General features: G+C 36.9%; 1 protein-coding gene across 1 annotated transcript in view; it reads right to left on the reverse strand.

Annotated features, from left to right (window-relative positions):
- Positions 1 to 14,130, reverse strand: part of SLC26A7 (solute carrier family 26 member 7) — a 113,052-nt gene that overhangs the window by 64,799 nt on the left and 34,123 nt on the right. The window contains exon 4 of the mRNA XM_057497903.1: positions 1,749 to 1,913. Within this exon, the coding sequence (XP_057353886.1) occupies positions 1,749 to 1,913 (165 nt within the window). The remainder of the gene's footprint in view (positions 1 to 1,748; positions 1,914 to 14,130) is intronic.

A 14,130-nucleotide genomic window follows, 5' to 3' on the forward strand; every position in this document is an offset into this window, starting at 1 on the left:
ACCTCCTAACTCCCTGGTTTTTAAAATGGAATCTTAGTCCTAAGGTGGAGTCCCTTCTGTTCATAATATACTATTTATAACTCAGCATTTTTTTGTCATAGGCAGGAAAATTTAATAATGATGCTTGTCCCATGTCCCTGCTCTATCTCATTTTGGATTCAGTAATTCCATTACTGGGAATTTATCTTAATGAAATAATTAGTAATTCAGATAATAACATACAAATAACAAGGACCCTCATGAGGTCGTGTATAATAGTGAAACACCACAACCAACCCAATATCAGGGGTTAGATTAATAAATTTTTGTACTTTCATATTTTAAGCTACTATTCAGCCACTAAGATCAAGAAAATTCAAGATATGAATACTCTCATTATAAAACATTAATGCTACTTAGTATAAAGCATTACATTGTAGGAAATCAGAATATGCCAGCCCAAAATATGCCTCTTTGACATAAGGATTATCTTGATCATATTTTGAGAAATAGCAGACACAAGGAACTCTGAAAACAGACTATAAATTACCCTTTTGTAAGGGGGGCTTACATTTATAAAGAAAATCTCAATTTGTAAGGAGTCTCCCTCTTACTACCAGGAAGAAAAGAATGACTAAATCACAAGAGACTGTGACCAGTGGGCAAAGTACCAACTTAAATCTGCATAACAAGCCTTACCCTTGTTCACTGGATTTTCCCTTGTCACCTTCTATAACTTGCCTCCCCCACACCTTTCTTCCTTTGTTTTACGTGAAGACGGTATTTAAACCCACATTCTAGCCACCACGTGTGAGTTACTTCCTGAGTTTCCCCATGTATACATGAGATAGACATGTGTATAAACTTGCTTGTTTTTCTTTTGTTAATCTGATTTTTGTTACAGGGCCAAGGCTGAGAACCTAGAAGAGTAGAAGGAAAATATTTTTTCCTCCTCTACTACATAAAATTAAGTAAAATAAAGTTTGGTTTCCCTCAAGTTGATTAACAAAACATTCATTTTCTTATAAAACTCCAATAGGATATGTCTTCCCGAGCAGTCACAGACATTAGGCCAGCTTCAAGAGAAACAGGGTATTAATGGGATAGTAAGATACAACTGGCCTTATTGAAATATAGTTGATATGTAATCTTATATCAGTTTCAAGTACACAGCACAGTGGTTCAACAGCTACATACCTTATTAAAGCCTCACCCCCACTAGTGCAGTTCCTATCTGTCAACATAGGAGGATGTTACAGAACCATTGGCTATATTCTCCATGCTGCACTACCATCCCCGTGACCAACATGTTCTTTCCTCAGGTTTAAGCAGCTTTTAAAAACTGATGGTTTACTACTGGGGCTCCAGCACCCAACTTTGACCAGGCCTGTCATTAGATCCATACTAGGATGCACAATACTGAAAGAATGTGGTAGAGTATGCTCTTGTTAAACTGGGCCACCATCCAATAGATGGCTTCTATTAGAAGTTGGCAACATATCTGGCTCACATAAAAATTCAAGTTATTTAATTATAATAATACCCCTAAGTTACATCATATTCAATTGTTTATTATAAGAATTACTTCCAAAATTAGTAGATATTTGTTAAACTAGTTTCATATCCTAAATCACATTTAAAATATTCTGTAAGATTGTATTCAACCCAAGTTGCTTTAATATGGAAACATCTCAGCATTGTAATTAATTAAATTCTACTTAGTGAACACACACCCAAAATATAAGAACAAAGACATATGGAAAACTCACGTAAAAAAATCCAAGTGGTCCAGATATATATGGTATTTTCATCCCCAAGAGATACTTGACTTGTGAAGTCACAACGTGGGTGGCTGCCCCAGTTGTCATGGCGCTGATTACAGGCTCTGTAAGCAGGAATGTGGCACTGCCCAGCTGCAGCACGAACATAGCCACCTAGGAGGACAAAGGAAAGTGAAATTTCCCATGATTCTAGAGCAATTAATATCTGACACATCTTCTTTTTCTTTTAACACAGACATAGAGTAGATACAGAGCCAGACATGAGTACGGGAGGGGAGGGGGACTTTGGCTGCTATTTGTATCAGCTGACGCCTACAATCTACACATTCTGTGTAAGCTGTTCTCCAGGGATGTGGGGAGTGAGGGTAGAGATAAGAGACCATCTAAAACTGGCTGGTTCCAGCATGGACAAGTTGACCCAAACTTCACCCCAAAATACATGATGCACTCATTAACATTGTGAAAATCATGCCTCCCCATGCCATGGCAGTTTCAATGAGAAACAAAGAGCCCAGAACTCCCCTACCTGATGTGGGGGTGGAACAAGCCCCAACTCCAAAAAATTCCACCTGTTCTTTTTGAAACCTATCCTACTTAATGAATATTCATCTCTCTTTATATAAAAGGCTCCCTATTGTTTCCTCAGCACCATTTCCATTTGGGTCTGTCCATACCCAACTTTTGAGTATGTACTCTTATTTTCTTTTTAAGCTCTCATTCTCCAAATAAACTCTTAAAGCTCAACCACTTTTTTTGCATCCATTCTGGCATTGTTTTTTGCAACAAGACCAAGAATCAAAAGGGCATGATTCACTACTTTATACCCAGTAGACTTAAAACCTCAAAAGCATCGAGAGAAAAAACATTTCTTCCCAGGTTCTCATAGCGAGATACACAGTGCTTTGCCTAGATACCCTTCCAAGCAGCTACATGAGCCAATATGAACAGACAGATATCAAGACTTATTTCTACGTGGAGAAGAACAAAAGACAGATAGATCAAAAGGGTGTGTCTTAAGACACCCAGGAGTCAGTAGGAAAAAAAATGTCCTTAAACGTTTCCTTGGTACTCCTACCATCATGCCCTATTGAAAAACCATTTCCTGACCGGACAGAATCATCAACTCTGAGCAGAAGCTGTGCATTGAGCTCTACTGGCAAAAGATGGCAGGAAGAATCAAAACTCCCCTCTGTTGCTGTTAACACAATGATTAGTGTTCATTCTTTGCCAAAGAAAGAGCTTTTAGGAGATGGCCTACTCTTTGACTAAATACAACTGTGACCTCAATCATAGAAACTGCAAAAAATAAAACTTACTGTTTTTCTTTATATTCATGAATATCCACACTAGAAAAGGGACACAAAGCGGGTCACATTGATATATCCTCTCAATGTGTTAGTTATAATATTTATGTCACCTCTTAAAATTCTTGTTGGGAAAAATGATTAATTATTAAAAACATCAGAGGAAAGAATAACAGTGAGATCTCCTTTAATCAAGAGGTCACAGTGATGAATGTGAGAAGCATAAAGTGCTATCTGGTACCATCAGAGCATAAATAGCAAAATGTATCGCTTCTATCATATTGCAAAACCCCTTGGCTAAAAGCAACAATGATTTGAACTTGTATTAGAGTGGAGCCTGGGCTCAAATCTGAAAACCTAAATTCTAATCCTGGCTCCACCATGTCCTGGCATTGTGACTACAGAATAGGTTCAACAGAAAGCCTATTAAAGTTTTCTGGGTTTCATCATCATCTATAAATCATTACAGTGAATTCTTTGCTACCTATCCTGTTAGAACTGTTGTAAGTGAATGTTAACATATGAAAGAGCTTTATGTGCAATATATGTGATGTGCCAGGGACATCATCAAGTGTCATACGTATGTATCCAGTGTGAAAAACCAGCCACAGTTTTTAAAGTGGACAAAGGACCATACCACATTTCCCAACTCTGGAAAACTTGTAAGAATTTATCAGTGCAGAAAGAAATGGATTTCAATTGTTTGCAATTTAGTAGCCCCCTTTTATTCAATATGTAATATGGAAAATAATATGGGTCACCAATGTAGAAATCAGGCAATCTGTTTCAGCCAACACAGGAAGACAAAGTAGCAACATAGGCTACTAACATTTTTTCAGAAACTACGGTTTGTCAAAGTAGAAATGTCCTAAGGGAAAGACCCAATCAATCAATGGTGTAGGTACAAGTGGAACATACTGATCTTCTTGGCAGCTCTTGACTCACAGTCTGTTGATTTTTATCCTGAAAACACAGTTTAGAAAAACATTGAACCAATTTCTCCCAAGCATCTCTCTACTAATAAGTTAATTCCAATTTATGACATTAATTCTTCTAGGCCATGAGGATGAAATTAGCTTATTATTGGGATAAGATGAACACCAGAGAGCTGGATTTTCATTTCTGCTAAATGCAACATGTAAGCAATCCAAACCTTTGAAACTGTGAAACTTTTTTGCATATATGGAATTTTATGAATACATGGAATGTTGGAGGTTCTTCATCTGTATGTCAAGAAATTGTATCTTCATTTATTTTAAGAAGCAAACTCTTTTGGTAGGCCTTTTATAGACCATCATAATTTTACCTTCTGTTTTTTATTTGTTTCCTATATCCCAGCATCTACTTAGAGGCGTTAACGATTTGTTATGCCTGAAAAACAAAGGTCGCCTAACCGGAAGAGTTCACTGACCATTTCCAGCTAACTTGTGTCTTTCAGGAGCAGCCTCCTTGTTTCTACAGTCTGAGTGTTACCAATGGAAGGCGCCAAGAAAACCACACGGTGTGCAAAGAGTTCGGTCACTTCAAATGCTGAAAATATGGGGACCGGTCTTATAACAGAAACCAAAAGAGGTGGGGTATCCTCCTTTAAAACCTATCTACACTCAAATTATTTTTGTAATATTCTACTTGTATATATATATTTTTGCTTTAAAAAACATCTTCCCAGCAAGGGACAAATCCCTAAAATGGAGAACTCTTAACTCTGAAAGGTCAATAAGCCCTTAAGACCTCATTTCTGATTGGGCGTGTGAAGGATGACTGCAAACGTGAGATTTTACATAAGAGAAACTACTCCCTTCCGATGACAACCTGTTCATAACCAATACAATCGCAGGTATTTTAAGAAAGGAAAGGGAGAGGAGGAGGAGGAGAAAGAGAAGAAAGTGAAATTTAAGAACTCCCTTTTTTCTACCATCCAAATTTCAACTATGTATTCACACTAAAATTAGGGATCTAGCATATAGAGGTTGATGAACACAGCTCGAAGGCAGCAGTAACTGTGTACCATAGTTGCCCACAGATGTGACTGTGGTTTTCCAGATTATCTTGGAACTTAAATAAGTGAAATGAAGGTCCTTCTAGAATATTTTGCTTATGATCCTGGACACATATTTCTTTATTTGCTTATGCCTTCACTAGGCTCTTGCTCCATAGTAACCTCACACACTGCACAGCTTTGCAAGGATCCTTGTCTTGTCGTTTGTCCTCTTCCCTGAAGCTGGTCACAGGACAGGGGGAGATGTTGGTTGATAACATCTATGTTGCAGAGCTGATTCAGATGTGGAGTCAACTTGAACCATTCCCAGACCCCTCAGGCAGCACCAGGAAGATGAAATTGGTGCATCATATTCAGCTGTGTTAAGGCCCTTCCAGTTTCTGCCCTACTCCATCATGTTCCTTTGCCAATAGTATACAACCCATTCTGCAGACTGATTGGGTAAGGCAGATTTGGGAGAGATCCCAAGGTCCCTTTTGGGGGAAAAACACTGCCTTCTTGTTGGACTTCCCTTCTTATAATAAGGCTTTTTCTGCTTCAAACCCAGTAACTCAGAGATTGGCTTACTGCACAAATTGAGCATGGGAATCTGGATGTGGTGGTTCGGCAACACTTGGAGGTCCAGTATTTAAATTTTATACCAATGTTAAGGATTTTTTTTTAAGCGAATGACTTAATAAACAGCCACATCGGCTCCTTTACTAATAACATGAATGTTATAATTCTAATCTGGCTAGCCAACTCCCAAAACTTAGCCATGCAATGGCATATAAGAAAATTAATTTTATACAATATTTTTCAGCTGTTTGTAGAAATGCTGATGTTCTGGGCTAATGCTGAAAACCTCTGACACACATCATCAAGGTTCATGAGCATGATACTATTTGGTAATGCTTCTATAAACACCATGTGTTCCATATAAATTAAATGTATCTCGGATTTCAGGTCATTTTTTGCAAGTGGCCTTCAAATAATGAAAAAAGAAAAAGAGTGCATAGCAAACAACTGTACTACCCCAGTGGATGGAATACAGCATGCATTTGCTTGCAATCTGGCTCTTACATTATTTTTCTGTTCCATAAATAATTTACTGAGTACTCACTAGGGGATAGGTACAGCACTGTCACAGAATACAGAGATAAAGACACAGTTAAGACTTTAAAAGATGGTGCGAAATAAAATGAAATGTTGTGGTTCCCCACAGTGGTCCCACAGGCAAAGGGCTATGCAAGCTGTAGAGCCCCCAGGCCAGCCAGGTCAGCTCCTGCTGTGCTGTGCAGATGCCCCGCAGTCATTCTTGCCTGTGTCACAAGACTCACAGCTCCTCACCCCTCATCCCTGACCACAGAAAACCAGCCTGGAATGCTCTAAAGAAGATAAACTGTTCTTGTTCTTGGGTCCCTAATAGAATCTTTTAGGAAAATAAATAGCAATACTAATTGTTGCTTCCTCTTGTACACAGATAGCATCAGAATATTCATTGTCCATTCACTTATCACACTGCTTTAATGTATTGACAAAACTTCTACCCTGTACCCACCCCCTGCTGTAAAAAAAGTATTTAAGATGTTCCCAAACAAAAGAGCTTTGAGCAATTTATCAGAACACACTGACAGGCTGGTCTTGGGCCACAGTCCTCAGAAAGATGCTGAAAGGACTTTTAAACATAATTGACGATGGTATAAAGAGAGGTGAAATGACAATGTTGGAGGGAGAATGTTAACCAGGAGCACACAGAACTGTAATGTGTAGGTGTTACTAGGAAGGTGAAGTCTGGAAGCTGCTTAGGTGGGGCATAAAACGCTAAGAGCCCTGAGTTCTTTACTGATCACAATATACAGGTTTGGGGGAGAGAGCTAAATTGCTCATGCCAATAGAACAGCTGAATGTGCATATGGATATGGCAGAAAAATCCTCTGTGTGACCAGTAGACTTGAGAGAAAAAAATTTCAGGTGGATACCTATAAGTTATGTGTTGTGGAATTCAGAATAAAACCTTCCTCCATACTATTCAGTGATAGAAAGGAATGAACTATCAATCCATGGCTGGATTTTAAATGAATATTGTAAGTGAATGAAGACATCTGAGGACACTACATGCTGCACGATTCCATTTATCTGATGTTCTAAAAAAGTCAAACTTAACAGAGACAGTAAGCAGATCAGTAGTTGCCAGGGGCTTGGGAGCTGGAGAGTGTGTAATAGGTAAAACAGGGTATTTTTTAGGTTGGTGAGACTATTCTGTATGATACTCTAATGTTAGATACACAATACTAGGCATTTGCAAAAATCCATAGATCTTTACAGCATAAGAGTGAACCTTACTGTATGCACATTTTAAAAAAATCATTTGGAGGTTGGGAGACCCAGAATGGAATGCAGAATATGACAAAGCATATAACTGACAACCACTACTGTGCTTACTATTTCTATAAGTTTTGCCTTTTCTAGAGAGTCATTTAAATATATAATATATAGACTTTTCAAACTGGATAGATGTATGCATCAACTTTACCAAAGTGGTAGCAAAAAAAATGTGCTCATATGAGTAACTTCGGAAATGAGCAAAGTCTCTAAAACCAAAGGCAAAGAAGAAACACTGTACTCTAGTTGATAAAGTTATTTCCCACAGGGACAAGGTTTAACAATTCTGCAACTTCCATCCATATATACTGGAAATGAAAAATTAAGTAAATGCATGGTTGATGGTGACAGCCAGGGTTCTCACTATTGAATAAGTGAGGGACAAGCAAGGGGAGAAGGGTGGAACAATCAATGTGGCAAGGGGTTAGACTTGGAGACATCAGTACATACTCAAGTTTAGTTTAATATATATAAAGATGGATACATACAGAAATACATATAGATATGTTTACATACAGGGGTTACTAAATACATATTTCTTTATACTGTCAGAGAAATGCCCTAGAAGGAGTCTTAGAGATCTTGATCTCTAATACCATTCACCAATAAAAGATACCAGGGCTCTTCAGAGAAATGGCTGATTCTAGGACTGGGGCAAGAAATGTACACTATGATCCTGGATCCATCTCTTAGTGTCATAAAGTGAGGCAGTGCTAAATAATAATAATAATAAATACATAAATAGGGGTATATCAAGGAAAGACACAGGAGCCAACTGAAAGAGCTCCCAATGGCCAGAGCTGAACAATCTGAGGAACAACAAACAAAGTCATATTGGATCATAACCTAAAGGGTAAAATAAATATCCTTGAGTCCAAACTGATATAAATGATTGATGAAAGTTTAAAAATGGGAGATCTGGAAAATCTGCTGTGCAGAATAATTTAAATAATTTAGGTATATACTCCCAACTCCTTATCTTAAGATAGCAACCACTTCCTAAGAGTAGGCTGTGTTTATTGACTTACTTCCAAAGAATACTCCTTTCTAAAAAATTTACAATGGAAAAGGGGAAAATAGAGTAACTTTACATTGAAAAGATCTGACCAACACTAGTTCAGCCTCGCGATGAAGGTTCACATCAAGAGTGATGAGTTATGTTGCAGTCTGTACTCTGATATGATGTGATGAGAGCATCTCTCTCTCTGGTCTTCCTCCTAAAAACCCGTAACACCAGTATAGTCATGAGAAAAACATCAGACAATTCCAAGTAAGGGACATTCTACAGAATACTGACCAGTAGTCCTCAAAACTGTCAAGATCATGAAAAACAAGAAAAGTCTTAGACATTTTCACAGTTAAGAGGAGCCTAAGGGGAGACAGGACAACTAAATATAATGTGTGTATTAGATGAGATCCTGGAACAGAAGAACATTAGAAAAAACATTAAGGGAATCTGAATACAACACATGGACTTTGGTTAATAGCAATGTATCAATCTGGTTCATTAATTGTGACTAATGTACTGTACTAGAGGAAGTTGTCAATAATATGGTGAACTATGGGAAGGCCAAGTACATGGCAACTCTGTGTATTGTCTTTGCAACTTTACCACAAATGTGAAATTATTCCAAAACAGAAAGTTTGTTTTAAGAAAAGAAAAGAAAACCTTCTCCACCTCTCCCACAGAATCTTCAGGTAAATCTACATCTCACCCCAGTGTGTGTGCTGTGCATGACAAGGTCCTGAATTCTGCACACGTGGGCACAGAGGTAAAGAGAGACTCTAGGAGGAACTCCGGACAGCAGGGTTTCAGAGCATCCACACCAAGACAAGTGTGCACACATAAAAAAGAGATAAATAGAAAACATGGCACTAGACTTTAGAGAGAGAAGGGAATACTGCTGGCTAGGGGTAAAACTGTGCCTTAACATTTGACGAATCCAAGAGAGAGAGGTTATTAGAAAGCATTCTAAAAAGAGGGAAGAATATGAGTATAAAGCAAGACCATATGGGACATGTTCAGAGGACATGGAGTTGCTAGTTTAGAAGGAGCAAAACTAGCCAAAAGGGAGTAATAGAAAATAAAGCAAGACATTTGAAGTCAGAACATGAAGCACCTTAAAAGTTGTGAAAGGGAGTTGCATGACGTCACTCTTCCATACATTTACTAAACACCTAATTCTGCCAGGAAGTATGATGCACACTGGCTCAAAACTCAGAGCTGTGCTTTGGTAGGCTTAATCTGATGATAGAATGTGGACCAAGTGGCCATTTGAAGGGTCAGTATAAGAGGAGTAGCTAAAGGAAAAAGAACAAAAGCACCTAAACTGGACTCCACAGGGATGGAGAACAGAGATGAGCCAAGCATTGGATTATCCAGGGGGTACACTGATCATGTGCTTAGGGAGCAAACACAATTTATTTTTTATTTGATTTTTTTATTGTGGGATGTATCATAAATTCCCTGGGCTTAAAAACTACTTTAATTTGAAATTTCATGGTTGAAAGGGCATCATAATCTTTTCAGTTCTCAGAATTTTCTAGAAAAAAATAGCCTCTAATGCAAGATGTGGTAAGAATCAGAACTACTAGGGATGGACAACAATTTGACTCTTCTGCCTTCCTTTCTGCCCAGCTAAAGAAAACAGCAAAATTATAAACTGGGATGACTGGAGCACAGTATTATTAAAGGACATAAGGGAGTGGGAAGTTGTAGGAGTGGTTATATTTTTATTTTTCATCAAACGGTGGGCAGGAGATAGTTGTGGGAAGACATAGGAGACTTCACCAACTAGCTCTTGAGATTTGAGCTGGATTGATCTGACACAATCCATGACCAAATTAGGAAATTATAATACATCTTCTTCCTCCTGTTTCATTAAGATCTGTGTAATAATTTAAACAGACATAGACACATTATCTGTCTTCTGGTGGGGGATGGAAGGAGAAAACAATAAATTAGAGAAGGTTAAAAAAAAAACCTCAATTTAATTTTGGTTATTTAACATAGTGATACTACTAACATTTAATTGACCTTTTTCCTATTCAAGTTATTCAACGCACATTTAAGTACCAGTTGCTGGAATTATAGAGGTAAACAGTCTCTGTTCTATCAAGACACACCATCCAGAAAGGGAGACAAATATGTTGGAAAATATTTCCTGGTAGATTAAGAAGTTAATTTAAGTCATGTACAATGTATTATGGGAGGAAGTAGGGAGAGTCACTTATAACCTTGTTCAAAGCTATCAGAGAAGGTTTCTCTGAGATTATTATATTTAAGCTGAGCCTTGAAGGATATACAAGTGACAACCTATGAGAGGTGTGGGAAAGGACCTTGAAGGCCTCAAGAATGGCAGGCACACCGTTGTATAGCAAACGCCATTGCCCACCATTCAAGTCATGCCTATCGCATAGGCTATTGGTCCTAATAAGGTAAAATGTGCGAAAGAACTAGCACAATGCCTGGCCCTAGAAGCAGTTAGATCGAATCTCCTTGCTTCCTTTTTCAGTATTAGTTTAGACAGCCATATAGCATAGCAAGTAAGAGACTGTATATTGGAGTTCAATCCCTACTCTGCCAATTCCTAATTGTTAATACTAAATAAGTCACTTTACCTTTCAGTGTCTTCATCTGTCTAACCAGAAAAATAATATTACTTATTTCATCAAATGTTGATGAGGATTGAATGTATGAATACATATAGTAAGCTTAGAGCTTGGCATATAGTAGAATAATAAATATTATTGTTTTTAATGTGAGGCATTTTCATTTTTATAATTTTAAAGATGTGAATAATTCTAATCTTATTAAGTATATTGCTTCTTTGCTTTGCCAGGTACAAACACAGCTGGAATGATTTAGATTAAACAGAATAATGACTCCCTGACTAATGGTTGTGAAATAGTGAAACATCATCAAAAGAGATTTTAGATTTTCCTCCCCATGGATTACAAAAAATGAAGTCAATGATTTTTCTGGAAAGAGTAAGTATGATGTGTTGATAGTCAGGTTAAACTGGTTTACATCTTAAATCTTTTCTATATTCATGATCCCATTATTTAACACACCCCAAAAAAAGTTTAGAACAAAACCAAAAGTAAATGGAGCATGTCCTATGTGGGTCTGTGGTTGGTTTTTATCATGCTTGAAGACATAAGACTATTTGTTTCCAGAATGCACCAGTATAATAAAACAAAGCTCTGTCACGAAACAACCCAACCTGTGTCACCCAATGCTTGTGCAACTCTCAAACAAAGGAGCTCTATATCTCCATGGCCTGCAGGGCAGAAATCTTGTTCTGTGGTTGCTTCAGAAAAGTAGAGCTTGGGAAAGCTTCCAGTGGTAAATGGGCAGGGGACAGTCCCAGACCCCTCTCAGTTCTTGGAAAAAAGGACTGGGCAAAATGCCCAATTTGGAGAATAATAAAAACTACAAGGAGAATAGAACAATGGCTTTAAAAGTGCCTTAACTTTTATTGAGTGTTGTTTCCCCAGCAGAAATGCTTACTGATACTGGCTTCCACCTTACTTTGAAATTCACACCTCATTGCTGTGAGTGAGCAAGCAATTCATCTCTTGGCTGCTACTGTTCTTGGGCCAGAAAACTTTTCCTTTTTAATTTTTTCAAAAAGTAACACTAATAGCACAAGATTATGTCAGTTATGCCAGAAAGATTTTCTTTACAAAACAAGACACTTAATATATCTTAGTAATAGATGGTAGAAATGGAAACAAAAAGATTCCCTGACCAGACAGTTCAGTCACAGTCAGATACTGCATGAATTCTAATGACAGGGGTGCCTACTGTGTTACAAAACCATAACAACAAAACTAGAAAGCCCCAATAACAACAAAGTTGTGCAAAGGGAAATATACCAGATGAAAAATAGTACAGTGAAGACATTTTTATAAAACTCTACAAAATGCAAACTAATCTATGGTAGTTAATGGCTGATGGGAGGTGGAGGTCCTAACAGAGTGAGAAGGCCAAGTGGCAAGGATAACTTTAGGGGAGTGACAGATATTTTCACTATCTTGACTGTGGTGATTTCATGGGTATATGCGTACGTTAAAACTTACCAAATTGTGCATTCTAATTATGTGGAATTTATGTGTGGCAATTATACCTCAATAAAGCTGTTTTTAAAGGGCCCATAATCTAATCTACTACATAGAAACCTATCATACTACATTATACTGTTGTATAAGTGCACTTCATACTTATATATAAAAGCAATATAAAAGAAGGTAAGGGAGAAGAGAGAAATAATTTCTTTTGCCTGAATGACAATGAATGAGAGATATTTTAATTCATTTATGTTTATGACACACAAATATACAGTTTACCTAAAAGGCAATCAAACCACTACAAGGCAGTCTTTTTTCTGGTGAAAGCAGCCTACGGTAATGAATGCATAATTCTCAGCACAAGAAAGATCAAACAGACCAAAAATGAATAAACTATTGAAGACTAACAACATAATCCTTAAGGGAGAACTTAGAGGTATACATTAAGAGACTAAATCTTTTTTCCCCAAGGGCTCATGAAACACTCATGAAATTGAGCACATATTGGGTTATAAGGAAGACGTTAATAAATTAGAAAATGTATAGTGAAACACTGATAACTAGATCTGATAAATGCAGCATAAAAAAGAAAACTACAGTCCAATACTACTGAAGAAAAATAATGCAATAGAACTAAATAAAAAATTAATAAACAGATTGTAAAACCACTATAAGAATAAAATACACCATGACCAGTGGGATTTATTTGAGCAATGTAAGGTTTGTTCAATATTACAAAAATCTATTAATATTAAATACCATGTAATAGACTTCATGGGAAAAAAATATGATTATCTCTATAGATGGTGAAACACCCTGAAGTAATAGTCAACATTCTTTCTAATTTCTATTAGAGACACCAAAATACAAAACAAATAATTTCTTAACATGATGAAATATATACACTTTGTTTTGAAGGCTACCATCTTAATGGAGATGCTAATGGCCTTTTGAGTAAACACAAGAAAAGGCAAAAATGCCCACTGTTTCCACTACTATTTAACATTATAACAGAGGTATCATCTAATGAACTGGAAAGAGAAATAATGAATTATGTTAATATGTAAAGAAGTGAAAATATCTCTAGAAAATACTAGAGAAGCAATGAACAGTAGGACTAATTTCAATAATAAAAGAACTCAAGGAATCAGGATATGTAATTAACATACAAAATCAATAGCTTTCACAGACACAAACAATAACCAGTAGAGGACATCATGGCAAAGAAAGCACCATTTATAATAGAAACAGAGAAGATTAAATATTTAGGAATAAACTTGACAAAAATGTGCAAAACCTGTAAGAGGAAACACTCTTGAAAGACAAAAAATTAGACTTGAACAAAAGGAAAGGCATCCTGTTCATGGATAGAATAATCCAGCATCATAAAGATGTCAGTTTAGCACAATCTCAATAACAATATTAACACATCTTTTTTCACGGAGCTAGCCACAGTTGATGCTAAAATTTCCAAGGAAAAACAAACATGCAGGAATAGTTAGGAACCCACTAAGAAACCAAAACTATAAAAGTAGACTAGTGTGATTAAACCATACTGCACATCTCCATAATTAAAACACGTGCTGCTGCCACAAGAATAGATGTGCAGACCAGCAGAATAGAATAGAAT

The sequence above is a fragment of the Manis pentadactyla genome, chromosome 3, assembly GCF_030020395.1.
Source record: "Manis pentadactyla isolate mManPen7 chromosome 3, mManPen7.hap1, whole genome shotgun sequence".
In the NCBI taxonomy this organism is placed as follows: domain Eukaryota; kingdom Metazoa; phylum Chordata; class Mammalia; order Pholidota; family Manidae; genus Manis; species Manis pentadactyla.